This window comes from Stomoxys calcitrans, chromosome 1 (genome assembly GCF_963082655.1).
Source record: "Stomoxys calcitrans chromosome 1, idStoCalc2.1, whole genome shotgun sequence".
Lineage (NCBI taxonomy): Eukaryota > Metazoa > Arthropoda > Insecta > Diptera > Muscidae > Stomoxys > Stomoxys calcitrans.
Genome location: NC_081552.1, coordinates 250,174,450 through 250,191,949, shown reverse-complemented (window position 1 = coordinate 250,191,949; position 17,500 = coordinate 250,174,450). Strand labels below are relative to the sequence as shown.

Sequence of the window (17,500 nt, the reverse complement as noted above, 5' to 3'; positions counted from 1 at the left end):
TGGAGCTTCTTCATCCATTCTGATAACATGACCTAGCCTACGCAGCCATTGTATTTTGATGCGTTTAACTATGCTATCGTCGTCATACAGCTCATACAGCTCGTGGTTTATATGTCGCCTATATTCTCCATTAACGCCAACTGGTCCATATATTTTACGAAGAATCTTTCTCTCAAATACTCCAAGCACTGCCTCATCTGCTTTCACAAGTACCCATACTTCAGAACCATATAACAACACGGATAGTTGTTGTTGTTGTTGTTGTATCAATTTGTTATACACTGAGGCGGCAGCCGTTGCCGACGAAGGAATCCATCGTGTCAATCCGGTACGAACAACTGACTGCCATGGGATTGAACACGGATAGTATCAGATTCTTGTGTACCGTTATCTTCGTCAATCGGGAGGTGGCCTTGTTTCTAAACTGCTTACTTAGTCCAAAGCAGCATCTGTTTGCCAGTATTATTCTGGTGTCATTCGTTTCGGTTAGGGCGGTGCCGAGGTAGATAAAGTTACTGACCATCTCAAAGTTGTTGTTCCCAACTTTCTACATTTTCTTTATTTGCTCGGCGTTTTGGGAGTTGAAACCATACATTTCGTCTTATCTCCATTTACTGCCAGACCCATTTTCGCTGACTCTCTTTCGATTCTCTCAATGGCTGCAGTTACTACTTCCAGAGACCGACCTATGATGTCGATGTCATCGGCATAGACGAGTAGCAGGTGTTCTCTTGTGATTAGTGTGCCATATCTATTCACATCTGCATCTCGTATAATCTTCTCCAGCAGGAAAGGCTGTCTCCTTGTCTGAAACCTCCTTTGTTTTAAATGGTTCGGAGAGATTCTTTCCTATTCTTACTGAGGAACGCGTATCAGCAAGTGTCATCCGGCAGAGTCCTATTAATTTTGCAGGGATACAAAACTCAGACATGGCTTGAAATACCTTTGAACGTAAAGGAGTATCGAAGGCGGTTTTGTAGTCAACGAAGAGATTGATTTGTCCTTCTTGGGGCTTTTCCAGGTTTTGGCGCAATGTGAATATCTGTTCCAGGGTGGATTTACCAGGTCTAAAGCCGCATTGATAGGGTCCATCTATCTCATTGACTTTAGGTTTCAATCTTTAACACAGTACGCTCGAGAGTATCTTGTATGCGATGGGGAGGAGACTTATTCCTCTGTAGTTGGTACATACCCTCTTGTCCTCTTTCTTGTGTACGGGACATAGTATGCTGAGGTTCCAATCATCGGGTATGCATTCTTCTAGCTAGAATGCCCAGATAAGCTGATGCATAAGCCTTGTCAGCGTGTCGCCTCCGGCCTTAAATAGTTCAGCGGGTAACCTGTCGGCTCCTGCTGCCTTGTTGTTCTTTAGTCGGGTCACTGCCACCTGGACCTCATTCTGACTAGGAGGTAAACATTCTAACCATCATCAGGGATTGGTTCTGCGGTATCCTCTTAGCCGCCAACGTCGGACACTAGCAGTTGGGTAAAATGTTCTCTCTATATCGTCAGCATGTTATCTGTGTCAGTTACCAGATTTCCTTCTTTGTCTCTGCAGGAGGATGTGCCTGCACCAAAGCCATCGGTTTGATGTTTAATTCTTTGAAAGAATTTCCGGACTTGTACATCTCAATTCGCTCACACTCACTTCTTTCCATTTCCTTTTTCTTTCTCCGGAATAGACGTTTCTCTTCTCCCCCCTTTTCTCCCGATACTTCTCCTTCATCTGGCGCGTTGCTACTGATTGCAGGGTTGCTCTATATGCTGCATTATTGGCTTCAGTAGCATATCGACACTCTTGATCGTACCATGGGTTTCTTGGAGGAGGCTTCCAGTACCCAATTACGGATTTCGCAGCATTTTCCAGTGAAGTGGGCAATAGTTTGCCACTGCGCCATTATATCATCGAAACAAGGAGTGCTTTCATCAAGCAGTTGGGTCAGTCGATTGGAGTATGCCGCTGCCATTTGTTGTGTTTGCAGCTTTTCAATGTCCACCTTCCGTGCAGTGTCAGATCGTTCTTTGCTCGCCATGCTCAAACGGGTGCGAACTTTTTCTGCAACAAGGTAATGATCCGAATCTATATTCGCTCCACAGATCGATCGTACATCTAATACGCTGGATGAATGCCTTCCCTCTATCACAACGTGATCAATTTGGTTCCTCGTGTTTTGAACGGGTGACAGCCATGTGGCCTTGTGAATTTTTTTACGTTTAAATCTGGTGCTACCAATTTTTTTTACCGCGCGCGAAATCTGTCAGCCTCAACCCATTATTGGACGTTATCTTGTGGAGGCTAAACTTTCCAACTGTTGGTTCAAAAATGTCTTCCTTCCCCATCTTGGCATTAAAATCTCCCAGAACGATTTTAATATCATGGGCGGGGCAGGGGTCATATTCTCTCTCTCTCTCTAGGCGCTCGAAGAAAATATCCTTGTCTTCCGTCGGGGCATGGGCACAAATAAGGCTGATGTTGATGAATTTGGCTGCTATGCGGATTTTGGCTAGTCTCTCATCCACCGGAGTAAATCTGGAGACAAGGTATTTCAGTCTCCGACTAACCACAAGTCCACAGCCAAATTCATGCCTCGTGTTATGGCAGCTGCAGTATAGTTCGTGACGAACTCGCCGGGGATAACTTAAAAGAAATTCACCTGTTTTCGTTTCTGTGTATGCGTTAAGAGTGCATCACAACACCATCGATATCGAGCGGTCAGCGGCCGTGTCAGAAAAAGGCGTTAGTTCTGATATTGACCGTAACTTGTACGAGTGCCAAGGGATCTCTGCCAAATTTCGTAAATTCTGGGTAGAAAATGGGGCTTTTGTGCGTTCAATGCCTTCAGATCTGGTCCATTCTCAGATGTTGAGCGGTCCATAAAACTCACTGTAACGATGAAAATGAGTATTAAAAGCGCATTTCTGGGCTCAAACACTTAACTCGGGAGATCGCTTTATTCAAACTTGGCACGGTTGTTCAGTGAAAATGGGGAAAATTTCTTATCGGGGGATTGCTATAAAGGCCATCTATGAACGTAAGGCTGTAGACTGTCGAGACGACAACAAACAGACGAATGGACATGTTTACATCGTATATGAATAACGACGCTCTAGTATTTTGTAGCGTTGAAAATATGGGTTGCCCAAAAAGTAATTGCGGATTTTTAATATAGTCGGTGTTGACAAATTTTTTCACAGCTTGTGACTCTGCAATTGCATTCTTTCTTCTGTCAGTTATCAGCTGTGACTTTTTTCTTGCTTTTGAAAAAAAAATTGTTAAAAAGTATATTTGATTAAAGTTCATTCTAAGTTTTATTAAAAATGCATTTACTTTCTTTTAAAAAATCCGCAATAACTTTTTGGGCAACCCAATAATAAAAAAAAAAAACTTTCTAGAAATAAAGTGTTTGCAACCATTTAACAAAAAAAAAAAAACATGGAAAAGGCATTAAGTTCGGTCGGGCCGAACTTTGGATAAAATTTTACAATTTGATGTGTTCCCAATGGAAGGGCAAAATGGCCAACTCTTTGGTGCTGAATATATAAACATATACCCCATTTTATGGCTTGTAACACATTTGGTAGGTTTTGGTTTGTATTTTAAAGTTTGGATTTTAAAGACTTATTTTAGCTTAAGAGACTTTATTGGAGCCCTATATTCTCATATGGATTTTGGTAGTGGGAATTGCCCCAGGGTGGTGGTTGGTGGGTGGACCCCCAGAAACGTGGTCCCGTAATTGGGTATGAATTTCGTGCCCTACTCCCAAATATCTCTCATTTGAGTCACAAATTGCCCAGATCGGTAGATATGTATATCCAATTTAGGGATGTTTTGTGGGGTGAGGTGGTCCCCCAGACACTTAGCCCCGAAAAAATATTGGCATCGTGCTCTACACTCAAAAACTGCTTTTCAAACCCCATATTGCCAAGCCATATTGGGGCCAATCACTTGGCCCCAAAATTGTTTATTGAATTCGTTTATGAATCTCAAATACCTTTCATTTGAGCCTCATATTACCATGGTGGGTAAATTTTTACTATTTGTGAGGTGTTTTGGGGGAAGGGGCGGTGTCCCAAATACATGGTCCCACTTTTGGATATCCGATACGTATTATACTCCCAAATACCTTTATTTGAGCCCCATATTGCCTCGGTCAGTAAATAATTGCCGTTTGTGGGTTGTTTTTGGGGAAAGCGTAGACACCCAGTGGGGTATCAATTTCGTAATCTACTCGCAAATACCTTTCATTTGAGTCCCATATTGCCATGGTCGGTAAATATGTCCGATTTAGGGGACACTCTTGGGGAGTGAGGTGGTCACCCAAGCAATTGGTCCCACAACTGGATATCAGATACGTTTTCTACTCTTAAATACCTTTTAGGTAAGTCCCATATTGTCGTGATTGGACTATATATATATTTGGTATGTTTTGGGTGTGGGGCGGCCCTCCTAGGTACCCCATCCGAAATTTGGTTACCAAATATTTGTTTGCACAAAATTTCGCTTAAATCGCATCACCCATCTCCGAGATCTGGCGTTCCTGAAAATTAGTATAAGGGGGAGGGTCCGTTTGTTTGTCGGTTTGATTGTTTGTTCCGCATAGACTCAAAAGCGGCTGAACTGATTACTCTGAAATTTTCACAGATTGTGTAGGTTGGTCTGAAGGGAAACATAGGCCATATACATTTTTTGATATCGGAAGGGGGACGGACCCTCCACCTTACCCCCAAAGTAATACCCAAAAATAAAAGTGTACCGCTATGGACAATATGGGACTCAAATGAAAGGTATTCAGGAGTAGAGTATTAAATGCATATTAAAAATTGGGTTCAAGTAACTGGGGGGGCCGCCCTAACCCCAAAACACCCTAAAAGAGGTTTTGTTGGACGATCATGACAATATGGGACTCAAATGAATGGTATTCGGGAGAAGATTACAAATATAGTCAGGAAGAAGGAATAGGCTTTAGAATTTGTTGATATCGGAAGGGGGTGGACCCTTCACCGTTACTCCAAAAACACCACCCAAAATCAAAAGTGGACCGATAAGGACAATATGGATATCAAATGAAAGGTAGTGAAGAGTAGAATACGAATATGAAATTAAAAAATTGGATCCAAGTACCCAGTGGGCCGCCCTAACCCAAAAAACCCCTCTAAACAGATATATTCGACGTTCCCATCAATCATATAAGACTTCAATCAAAAGTATTAGGCAGTAGATTACAAATATGGCATAACAAATTAGGTCTAAGTAATGGGAGGTCGCTCCAACCCCAAATATCTCCAAATGGTCATATCATCCGATCATGGATATATAGAATTCAAATGATTACGAATAAGACAGTAGATTACGAATAAGACATTAAAGTTTCCGTTCAAGTCTAGATGGCGCTTCTTCTCCTAAAATACGTCGAATAGATTAATTAACCCATTGTGGCAATATGGGACTCAAATGAAAGGTATAGACCAATCACGACAGAATAGAGCCATGGGGAGCCGTCTCACCCTAAAATACCTCCCTGTTGTATAAAAGCTATTTGGGGTGGAAATTGATTTTTCATTCAGGGGACAAAGACCCTGGGGTACACCCCACCCTCAAACACAAATGTTTTTTTTATACCCTCCACCATTAGATGGGGGTATACTAATTTCGTCATTCTGTTTGTAACTACTCGAAATATTCGTCTGAGACCCCATAAAGTATATATATTCTTGATCGTCGCGACATTTTATGTCGATCTAGCCATGTCCGTCCGTCTGTCTGTCGAAAGCACGCTAACTTCCGAAGGAGTAAAGCTAGCCGCTTGAAATTTTGCACAAATACTTCTTATTAGTGTAGGTCGGCTGGTATTGTAAATGGGCCATATCGGTCCATGTTTTGATATAGCTGTCATATAAACCGATCTTGGGTCTTGACTTCTTGAGCCTCTAGAGTGCGCAATTCTTATTCGATTGGAATGAAATTTCGCACGACGTGTTTTGTCATGATATCCAACAACTGTGCCAAGAATGGTTCAAATCGGTCTATAACCTGATATAGCTGTCATATAAACCGATCTTGGGTCTTGACTTCTTGAGCCTCTAGAGGGCGCAATTCTTATCCGATTTGAATGAATTTTGGGACGATGTGTTTTGTTATGATATCCAATAACTGTGCCAAGTATGGTTCAAATCGGTTCATAATCTGATATAGCTGCCATATAAACCGATCTTGGGTCTTGACTTCTTGAGCCTCTAGAGGGCGCAATTCTTATCCGATTGGAATGAAATTTCGCACGACGTGTTTTGTCATGATATCCAACAACTGTGCCAAGAATGGTTCAAATCGGTCTATAACCTAATATAGCTGCCATAGAAAACGATCTTGGGTCTTGACTTCTTGAGCCTCTAGAGGGCGCAATTCCTATCCGATTTGAATGAATTTTGGCACGATGTGTTTTGTTATGATATCCGATAACTGTGCCAAGTATGGTTCAAATCGGTTCATAACCCGATATAGCTGCCATATAAACCGATCTGGGAACTTGACTTCTTGATCCTCTAGAGGTCGCAATTATTATCCGATTTGCCTGAAAGCCATATATCATTATTTTTATAGGTCCACAAGCTGGTTCCAGAAACTGGAATTTTCTTTTCCTTCACCAAAAAAAAAAAAAAACTTTAACCTATGACCAATTCAGGCCTTCTTCAGTTGTAAGCATACTGAATGAGGTCTGTGTGCAATGTTAGACAATTTTTACGAACCCATATCTCTAATCCCTTATATGTGCATGAAATTTCCCCCACACCCTTTTCTGAAAAGAGGTGCACAGTCACATCAATGTCACATTTAACTATTTTTGATGCCATAATAAAATTATGAATGGGTCCTTTAAGGCAAATAAACCAAACACAATTTTGGTATTTCGTTATCTTTAAACATATAAAAAAAAATCCCTTTACGACTAGGACTCTTTTCAATTGAAAAGGAGACACAGGTAAACATGGCAAATGAAGTGTAACGAATTTTTGTGTTCAAACACCAAGTAATCCATCATAAACATTGCTCCCATAAGCAGAAGCCCATACTCCGGCTCCTCAGTACAAAATCGCCATATGAATGACTTGGAGTTAAGCTCAATGCCCCAATGGCGACACCCAAGGGAGTCATTGCAAATGGTTAGGACAAAAAGCAACTATGATGCGGATTCATGTTTCGTTTTTGTTTTTGTTTTATCATTCACCCCGGAGGTCTGGGTGCAGTCAATCAAGCAGACAATACGAATGTGGGATAATAAAATGCAAATGGAAAACTGAAATTATTCACACATCTAATAAAACTGGAAAAAAAAATAATTGAATGAAGTGTTGACACCGCAGACATTGCTAAAGGACATTTTTGAAAAGCCTTTGAGGCACAGTGAAACGAAATCGTCCACTGATTGGGGCTACAGAAGGTTCACGCAAACCAATAATGAAATATTTTTCAAATTTAAGCTCAATGATGAGGGAACTCCTTTTAATAGCCGAGTCCGAACGGCTTGCCTACACCTCTTTGGAGAAAAGTTTTACATGGCATAGTACCTCACAAATGTTGCCAGCGTTAGGAGGGGAACACCACCGCCGAAAATTTTTTCTGATGGTCTCGCCAGGATTCGAACCCAGTCGTTCAGCGTCATGGCGGACATGCTAACCTCTGCGCTACGGTGGCTTGTCTTCAATGCCACTCCCCTAAATTCGTTCATGTCTGGTATTTTGTCTTCACCTAAGTGCCGGTATCTGTTAGACGCGAAAGTCGGGCAATGTCAAAGCAAATGCTCCAACGTCTCATTATCTTCCCCGCATGCCCTACATATGCTATCACTTGCCGCACCGATTTTACATGAGTAAGCTCGTAGTCCTATGTGTCCCGTTATTATGCCAATAACTGTACTGACCTCCTTCTTACTTCCTTTCAGTAATAGCCTTGTCTTCTCACGATCTGGATGCCCCCATAGAATTTTCGCCGTCCTACCGACCGTTTCGCTGTTACACAATGTTGCCCACTCTCTTAACTCGGACTGTTTATTGACGGCAGTCCTCTTTCCTTCATCGCCAAACCGTCTGCCCTTTCATTTCCCCATACTCCGTTATGGCCCGGCACCCAAACGATGCGGATTTTGCCATCCTCAGAGAAGGCGTTAATCTCTTTCTTACACTGCAAGACTGTTCGTGACCTGTTATTGCCCTTATGGCAATTTCACTGTCGATAAAGATGTACACAATCGACGTCCTGGCGTTAGCACCACATCACTTCAGGCATTCCTTGGTCGAACGGATCACCGCCTGCAGGACCGTATTATTGTCAGGCAGTCTAAAACAGATGTCAGTCCCTGGGCCCACTCTGTCCTCTAACTTTGATCCATCCGTGTAACATGATCTTCCAGATGGCAATACTAGGGTATCGTCAATCTAAGACTGTGCCGATGGCAGCAGTGCCTCGCACTCGACTTCAAGGTTCATCTCAGGTATTCGATCGGAAACCTCTTCCCTTCCTTTCAGGTTTCCAATCGTCGCCTCGATAATACCGCGATGGTACGAGCTGCTCCCATCCTCAATCCATTCTCCCATCGCCTTAAGTCTCATAGCCGCAATGGCTGCCTCATACTAAATTTGTATATCAATGGGTTGGATATCTAGAATAGTCTCCAGTGCCCTAGTGGGCGTGGTTCTCATCGCTCCGCCTATGCCAAGACAACATGTTCTCTGAATCTGTTGTATGGTCCTTATGTTGCATTTTTTCTCCATAGCAATCCATCGAACTACTGAGGCGTAAGTAAGTATTAGTCTAATCACGCTCCTCTGGAGCCAATGGACTGTCCTCGGATTCACGCCCCATTTCGACCCTACTCGACCCGTCTACATAGTGCCCAGCATCTGTGATCCTTCTCAGTACCCTGCTGCTTCCTTTCAGAAGAAGAAAGCAAGTACGAAGGAAGCAAGTACGCTCCTGAATGTGACACTTCCAATTCAGTTTCCTGTCCAAGATCACACCTAAATATTTGACCTTGTCAGATATCGAAATCGTCTTATTGAGGAAACGTGGTGCGTTAAATTGACCCACCTTCGTCTTCCTCATGAACAGGCATATTTCAGTTTTCTCGGGCTTAACATTGAGACCTCGGGGTCTAGCCCAGTCATATGCCATATGCAAGACCCTTTCGGCCCTTCTGAAAAGCACTTTCGGATCCTTACCCCTTAGAAGTATTATAACATCGTCTGTGTAGCAGACGGGTTCAAAATTCTAAGACGATTTAACGACGTCCGTGTGTCTGTCCGTCCATCTGTTGTAATCACTCTAAAATCTTCAAAAATTGAGATATTGAGCTGAAATTTGGCACAGATACATCTCTTTTTGATATACGCTGGTTAAGTTATTCATCGGGCCAAATCGGACCATATTTGGATATAGCTGCTATATAGACCGATCTCCCTATTAAGGGTCTGAAGCCCATAAAAGCTTTATTTTTTAACCGATTTCGCTGAAATTTGGAACAGTGGGTTATTCTAAGCCTCCCGACATCTGACCTGAACATGGTTTAGATCGGTCCATATTTAGATATAGCTGTCATAAAGACCGATCTGCCGATAAAGGGTCTAAAGCCCATAAAAGCTTTATTTTTTAACCGATTTCGCTAAAATTTGAAACCGTGAGTTATTTTTAGCCTCCTGACACCCGACCTAAATATGGTACAGATCGGACTATATTTAGATATAGCTGTCATATAGACCGATCTGCCGATAAAGGGTCTGAAGCCCATTACAACTTTATTTATTACCCGATTTCGCTGAAATTTAAAACAGTGGGTTATTTTAAGCCTCCCGACATCTGACGTAAATATGGTTCTGATCGGACTATATTTAGATATATCTGCGATATAGACTGATTTCCCCGATAAAGGGTCTGGAAGCCATAAAAGCTTTAGTTTTTAACCGATTTCGCTAAAATTTGAAACCATGAGTTATTTTTAGCCTCCTGACACCCGACCTAAATATGGTACAGATCAGACAATATTTAGATATAGCTGCCATATAGACCAATCTGCCGATAAGCGGGCTTAAGCCAAGAAAAGCTCTATTTATTACACGATTTCGCTGAAATTTAAAACAGTGAGTAGGTTAAGACCTCCCAACATCCGACCTTAATAGGGTTCTGATTGGACTATATCTAGGTATGGCTGCCATATAGACTGATCTGCCGATAAGGGGACCAATTTCGCTGAAATCTGAAACAGTGAGTTTTTCTGAGCCTCACGATATTCGACCTTAGTATAGTTCAGATCGGATATATATGCCAAAAAGACCTATATTTTGTTCTACAAAATTGAATAGTGGCATATGTATTAGACCACTCAATATCTGTGCCGAATTTGAGTGCTTAAGTTATCCAATTTTCACCGGATTGTGACGATATGGGATTAACATATATACCCGAGGTGGTGGGTATCCAAAGTTCGGCCCGACCGAATTGTGAAAAATTTTTGTTAATATTACAAAATTTTATTTCTGTAGAATTGTTTTTGCTGTAGAACTTTCTGTCCATTTTTTTGCAATTTGTCCCTATTCCAAATACGGTGCCTTCTGTCATTGCCTTGCCACAGGCAATCAAGGTAGCAGGAACAACTTTGGGCAGTTTAATCTGGATCAGTGTAACCCAATGACATGTTGTGTCGATTGGCATTGCATTGCATAGGGGGAAAATTATAAATTTTCTATATTGCCACAATTAATGGCCAATTGTTATTGATAGAAATGACTCCATATACTCCTTTATGAATATTAAAAAGTGTCAACGTGTGTGTGTGTGTGTGTGTGTGTGTGTGTAGTTAACAATATGTCTGTGTATCAATAAATATTTACATTTGGAATAGTGCCTCTAACACTAATGGTAGTGATATGGACAAATGTCATGGTTATCGCCTTTTATTTACTTTTAGCACTCGCCTACCAGGCAACCAGATAACAACGACCACCTCCAGTGAGCGGAAAGTGTTGTTGAAAAAGTTAATTCAAATTGATTGAACACTTATTGTCATTTAACGATGGAACTGTGATGGGACTGTGATTGAACTCTCCCCTTATGGCCTAAGGGGCGGGGCATTTGTATTTAAGCATTAGTTGGCCGGGGGAAGTGGAAGGGATTTAAATATCGGTGGCATAATTCTCTGCATTTCCCATCAAAATGCCAAACTAACAATTCCACTAATCTCCAACATTGTTGTGCTTATTTACAGATTTATCACCCCTTGATTGCCCACTAAAGTGTCCATGCCAAATAAAATCTACACTCAGTTGAAAATGCCAAATTTAATTAACCAAATCTACAGTGGCAATGGAGCCATATCGCCTGAGCTGGTCGAGACCCAACCGCATTTGGTTAAGAATGTTCTGAAAGCAAGGCGACATAGCGGAAAGGTAGGTGTAATGGAGATGAACTCTCAAAAAAATCAAGCATTATGGTAAATTTTTTTTTTAATTTTTTCCTTTTCCTTTTCTGTTTCTGTTTTCTAGTTTCGCATGTTTTCCATGATCATTGAACGCACTCGTCCCAAGTCGAACACCTCCGAATTGGAGGATGTTGAAATGCCTTTAGATTCCTCGGGCCAACAAAATGACCTCAACTCATCATTCGATGAAGTTTGTCTTTTGCGAGATAGTCCTTTTCGGATTTTAAGGGTAAGTTGTTGGAGAAATAATGTGAATTAATATGAGTGGAATTGAAAAGGCTTTGGTGCGATAATTGTACAAAGACCAAATAAGATGTGATAAGACCTTATATGTATTTAAAAATGTTGAAATGTTGTATTTTATTGGAAATAGAAAAAAAAAGATTTAACAATTAGAATGCAGACCTATTAAGCTGCAACGAAACCCCAATTTACCTGTAAATATGAAAAAAAAAGTTTTCTCTTAAGATGCGATTCAAAGAAAAATTTCCTTAAGGCAAGATTTTGGATGTACACTCATGCGAGTCAAAACAAGTTAAAAGGCGTTAAGTTCGGCCGGGCCGAACTTTGGCTACCCACCTCCTCGGGTATATATGTAAACCATCTTTCATCAAAATCCGAAAAAAATTGCATACCTTATGCCCCATAGCAGCTATATCGAAATATGATCCGATTTGGACCAAATACCAATAAGTATAAGTCATTGTCCAATTTTGTATAACAAAATATTGGGTTGTCCAAAAAGTAATTGCGGATTTTTTAAAAGAAAGTAAATGCATTTTTAATAAAACTTAGAATGAACTTTAATCAAATATACTTTTTTACACTTTTTTTTCTAAAGCAGGCTAAAAGTAACAGCTGATAACTGACAGAAGAAAGAATGCAATTACAGAGTCACAAGTTGCGAAAAAATTTGTCAACCCCGACTATACGAAAAATCCGCAATAACTTTCTGGGCAACCCAATATTGGCCTTTTTAGTAGCTATATCTAAAAAAAATCGATCTGAACCATATACAACATGGATGTCGAAAAGCCGAACATAAGTCGATGTGAAAAATTTCAATTAAATCGGATTATAAATGCGCCTTTTATGGGGCCAAGAATTTAAATCGAGATATCAGTCTATATGGCAGCTATATGCAAATCTTGATCGATTGCAGAAATATGTGGAGGGGCTTAACTTAACTCTCTGTCACAAATATTGGCAACATCGGACAATAAATGCGCCTTTTATGGGCCCAAAACAATAAATCGGGGGATAGGTCTATATGCCAGCTATATCTAAATATGATCCGATCAGGGCCAAATTTAAGAAGGAGGTCGAAGGGCTTAACGTAACTCACTGTCCCAAATTTTGGTAAAATCGGTTATTAAATGTGGCTTTTATGGGCCTAAGACCCTAAATCGGAGGATCGGTCTATATGGCAGCTATATCCAAATCTGGACCGATCTGAGCGAAATTGACGAAGGACGTCGAGAGGTCAAACTTAACCCACTGTCCCAAATTTCAGCAAAATCGGATAATAAATGTGGCTTTTATGGGCGTAAGACCTTAAATCAAGAGATCGGTCTATATGGCAGCTATATCCAAATCTGGACCCATTTGGGCCAAATTGGAGAAGGATGTCGAAGGGCCTAACAAAACTTACTGTCCCAAATTTTGGCAACATCGGACAATAAATGCGTGTTTTATGGCCCCAAAACATTAAACCGAGAGATCGGTCTATATGGCAGCTATATCCAAATCTGGACCGATCTGAGTGAAATTGAAGAAGGATGTTGAAGGGCCTAACAAAACTCATTGTCCCAAATTTCAGCAAAATCAGATAAAAAATGTGGCTTTTATGGACCCAAAACATAAAACCGAGAGATCGGTCTATATGGCAGCTATATCAAAATTTGGACCGATCTGAGTAAAATTGAAGAAGCATGTTGAAGGGCCTAATACAACTCATTGTCCCAAATTTCAGCGACATCGGAATATAAATGCGCAATTTATGGCCCCAAAACCTAAAACCGAGACATCGGTCCATATGGCAGCTATATCCAAATCTGGACCGATCTGCGCCAAATTGAAGACGAATGTTGAAGGGCCTAACATAACTCACTGTCTCAAATTTCAGCAAAATCGGATAATAAATGTGGCTTTTATGTGCCCAAAACCTTAAATCGACAGATCGGTCCATATGACAGCTTTATCAAAATCTGAACCGATCTGGCCCAAATAAGGGAAGGATGTCGAAGTGCTTAACATAACTCACTGTCCCAAATTTCAGAAAAATCGTATAAAAAAATGTGGATTTTATGGGCCTAAGACCCTTAATCGGCGGATCGGTCTGTATATGCAGCTATACTGAAATCTGAACCGATCGGAGGCAAATTGAAGACGAATGTCGAGGGGCCTAAAATAACTCACTGTCTCAAATTTCAGCAAAATCGGATAATAAATGTGGCTTTTATGGTGTGGATCGGTCTATACGGCAGCTATATGCTAATCTTGATCGATCTAGACCAAATTTTAGAAATATGTGGAGGGGCTTAACTTAAATCTCTTTCCCAAATTTTGGCAAATCTGGACCAATCTGGGCCAAATTGATGAAGAATGTCGAAGGGCCTAACACAACTCACTGCCCCAAATTTCAGCAAAATCGGATAATAAGTGTGGCTTTTATCGGGCTTAGACCCTAAATCGGCGGATCGATCTATATGGGGGCTATCAAGATATAGTCCCATATAGCCCATCTTAGAACTTAACCTGCTTATGGACAAAAAAAAAATATGTGCAAAGTTTCAGCTTAATATCTCTATTTTTTAAGACTGTAGCGTGATTTCAACAGACAGACGGACGGACATGTCCAGATCGTCTAAGATTTTTACGCTGATCAAGATTATATATACTTTATAGGGTCGGAAATGGATATTTCGATGTGTTGCAAACGGAATGACTAAAGGAATATACCCTTTATTCTATGGTGGAATATACCCCTTATTAAGAAAGAAAATTTTCCTTAAGGCAACATTTTGGATGTACACTCATGTGAGTAAAAATAGCAAAAATGTTTACAGTAAAAGCAAGTCTGTCAAAAATGGTTCACCAGTAATTTTTTGCTAAAAGAGCAAACGTTTCTGCTGTTTTCAGACACCAAAATGTTGATTTAAGCCTCAAAATATCAAGAATACTTCAAAAAGCAGCATATCTTTTGGTTTTCAATTGTTTAATAACATTTTGCGAGAGTTGCCTTTTATTTTTCGGGATCAGACAACCCTTGTGTTGCAATCTGTCAACTGACAGCTCTATCGTAAAGCTTAGCATTTTTGAGGTTAAACGTTCTTAGAACGTTTTGACATATGAGCGCTGTTTTTGTAGTTTACAGTTACTTAAAAGATTCATCTCGCCCAAAAAATGGAATTTAATCATGAACATTTTCGTGGGGGGCATATAAGATACGGCCCGGCCGAACTTGGCGCGCTTTTACTTGTTACATATAAGAAGAAGATATCTACTTGTTTTTAATTTGCCATTAATTTTAAATTGTTATTTGATTTTTTTTTAATCGTTTGCATTTGTGCTTGCGAAATTTTTTCTTTTCGAAAATACATTTCCTAATCAAAAATGCATTTGACATGTATGTGTGCACGCACATACAGTCACTTTGAAAAGCGTAAGCCACTATAATCAATTTAAAGTTTATTGGTCTTCACCTCTCTGGGGAAGTATGCATGCATGTGCATGAATGTTTATTTAACTCGAGACTAATTTCATTCAAATGCAGTTTTATAATGCAGGAAACACATCCCACTGTCATTATTGTCTTCCATGGTTGATTCACCTTTGGCCAAGACCATTGGGAAAACATAGCTCTTCACTATCATTGTCTATTCCTAACAATTTATAAGTGAGGCAGAGACAATAATTCTTAAAATTCATTTGCGAAATGAAATGTTAATAACGTCATGCAACATTGGATTGGACATTGACATTGATATTCAATTCGACCATGCCATGGCTTGAACCAAGATACTTGCCTAAGGTGTGCTTTGTTGACGGGGTCGGCAAAGATGTTTATGAAAATCTTTATAGGTGTTAGACATTTTGACATGAGGCAAGATTCCCTTGGACTATTTAAACATTTCATATATAAAAATCTTTGGTTTTCTATGAATAGGTTAACTCTGAGTGTTGAAACCAGTTCAACACCATTATTATCTTAAATGAATTTAAATGAAGTCAAATGAATTATTATACTGTATTGAATTTCCCCTACATATTTGTATGATTAATGCTAGAATATGGCAACTCATTGCTTTAGCCTGCAGCGCAGATAAAAGCTTTCATTTAGTACTATAAGCCTATTTGTCTCACTCCAACTTTCACCTAATAGCTGAAATTAACTATTATGAACCCAGCTTTATGCTGACTTAGCCTCATAGAACTCACTTGTGCAGCATCATTGACAGGAGGCGGTAAGGAGTAATCTCTAATAAAACTGTTCAAACACATCAAACTGAACCTGTACCTTTGTTTCATTTTTTGTTTCTATTTCTATTTGAATACGGATCTACTATTTGGAAATACTTTTCTGGGAGTCAAACACTTCAAGATATACAGTCCATTACAGAATCCACTCTCGGATTTGTACATGGTCCATCGAACCATGGACCAAACACTTCAAGATATACAGTCCATGTACAAATCCGAGAGTGGATTCTGTAATGGACTGTATATCTTGAAGTGTTTGACTCCCAGAAAAGTATTTCCAAATAGTAGATCCGTATTCAAATAGAAATAGAAACAAAAAATGAAACAAAGGTACAGGTTCAGTTTGATGTGTTTGAACAGTTTTATTAGAGATTACTCCTTACCGCCTCCTGTCAATGATGCTGCACAAGTGAGTTCTATGAGGCTAAGTCAGCATAAAGCTGGGTTCATAATAGTTAATTTCAGCTATTAGGTGAAAGTTGGAGTGAGACAAATAGGCTTATAGTACTAAATGAAAGCTTTTATCTGCGCTGCAGGCTAAAGCAATGAGTTGCCATATTCTAGCATTAATCATACAAATATGTAGGGGAAATTCAATACAGTATAATAATTCATTTGACTTCATTTAAATTCATTTAAGATAATAATGGTGTTGAACTGGTTTCAACACTGAGTGAGGAGAATCAATAAAGTCTTGTAGTCATTAGTTTGCTGCCAAATGACCTTAACTTATCCTTGACCAATGGAGCAGACGTTTTTCTTAGTTTTCTTTTTAGCATCACGTAGTACTGTTTGTTATAGTATACAATACAATTTCGTAAGATACAGGTTTGTATTCATCTTCCTTTGATCTACTTCCTTAAAAAAATGTTAATTAAACCTACAGTAGTTAAATGGTATCCGACGTAAGATATTTAATACAATGCAAATATACTTATTATATTAGGGTGTATCAACGAAATTGGAATCGTTAAATCCGCCACCATATAAATAGTAAATAAAATCCACTTTTAAATGTCAAATACCTTTATACCGTGCCTGGCACGGCCCCTTAGACCGGAATATGCTTACTCACCTGTAGAAAATAGACGAAAGTCGCCACCTCCATATATATATGTGGCTACAACAACAACCACCTTTCATCTGAGTAACCTACTGTCATGATCGGTCTATATATTAGTTTTGGATTGGGACGCTGCCCGCATATTTTACCCTAAAAACAAGTAAAAAGGCGTCCGGCTGGGCCGAACTTTGGATTCCCACCCCCTTGGGTATATATTTTAATCACCTTTCTTCAAAATTCGGTGTAAAAAGAATACCCTATGCCCCATAGCAGCTATATCGAAATATGTCCCGATTTTGAACCAAATACTTATCAGTACAAGTCATTGTTCACTTGTGTACAAGAAAATATTGGTCTTTTAATTAGCTACAACTAAAACTAAACCGACCTGAACCATAAACAAGACGGATGTCGAAAAGTCTTACATAAGTCACTGCGTCAAATTTCAGTGAAATCGGACAATAAATGCGCCTTTTATGAAGCCAAGACT

The 17,500-nt window shown here is 39.9% G+C and overlaps 1 protein-coding gene across 3 annotated transcripts in view; it reads left to right on the top strand.

Moving 5' to 3' along the window:
• LOC106092715 (transient receptor potential cation channel subfamily A member 1) overlaps nt 1-17,500 on the top strand; it is a 144,437-nt gene that overhangs the window by 4,179 nt on the left and 122,758 nt on the right. For all 3 annotated transcript variants that reach the window (XM_059363604.1, XM_059363599.1, XM_059363590.1), the window contains exons 2-3: nt 11,253-11,433; nt 11,530-11,694. In XM_059363604.1, coding sequence (XP_059219587.1) covers nt 11,287-11,433; nt 11,530-11,694 — 312 coding nt within the window. In that variant the 5' untranslated portion in view covers nt 11,253-11,286. The remainder of the gene's footprint in view (nt 1-11,252; nt 11,434-11,529; nt 11,695-17,500) is intronic.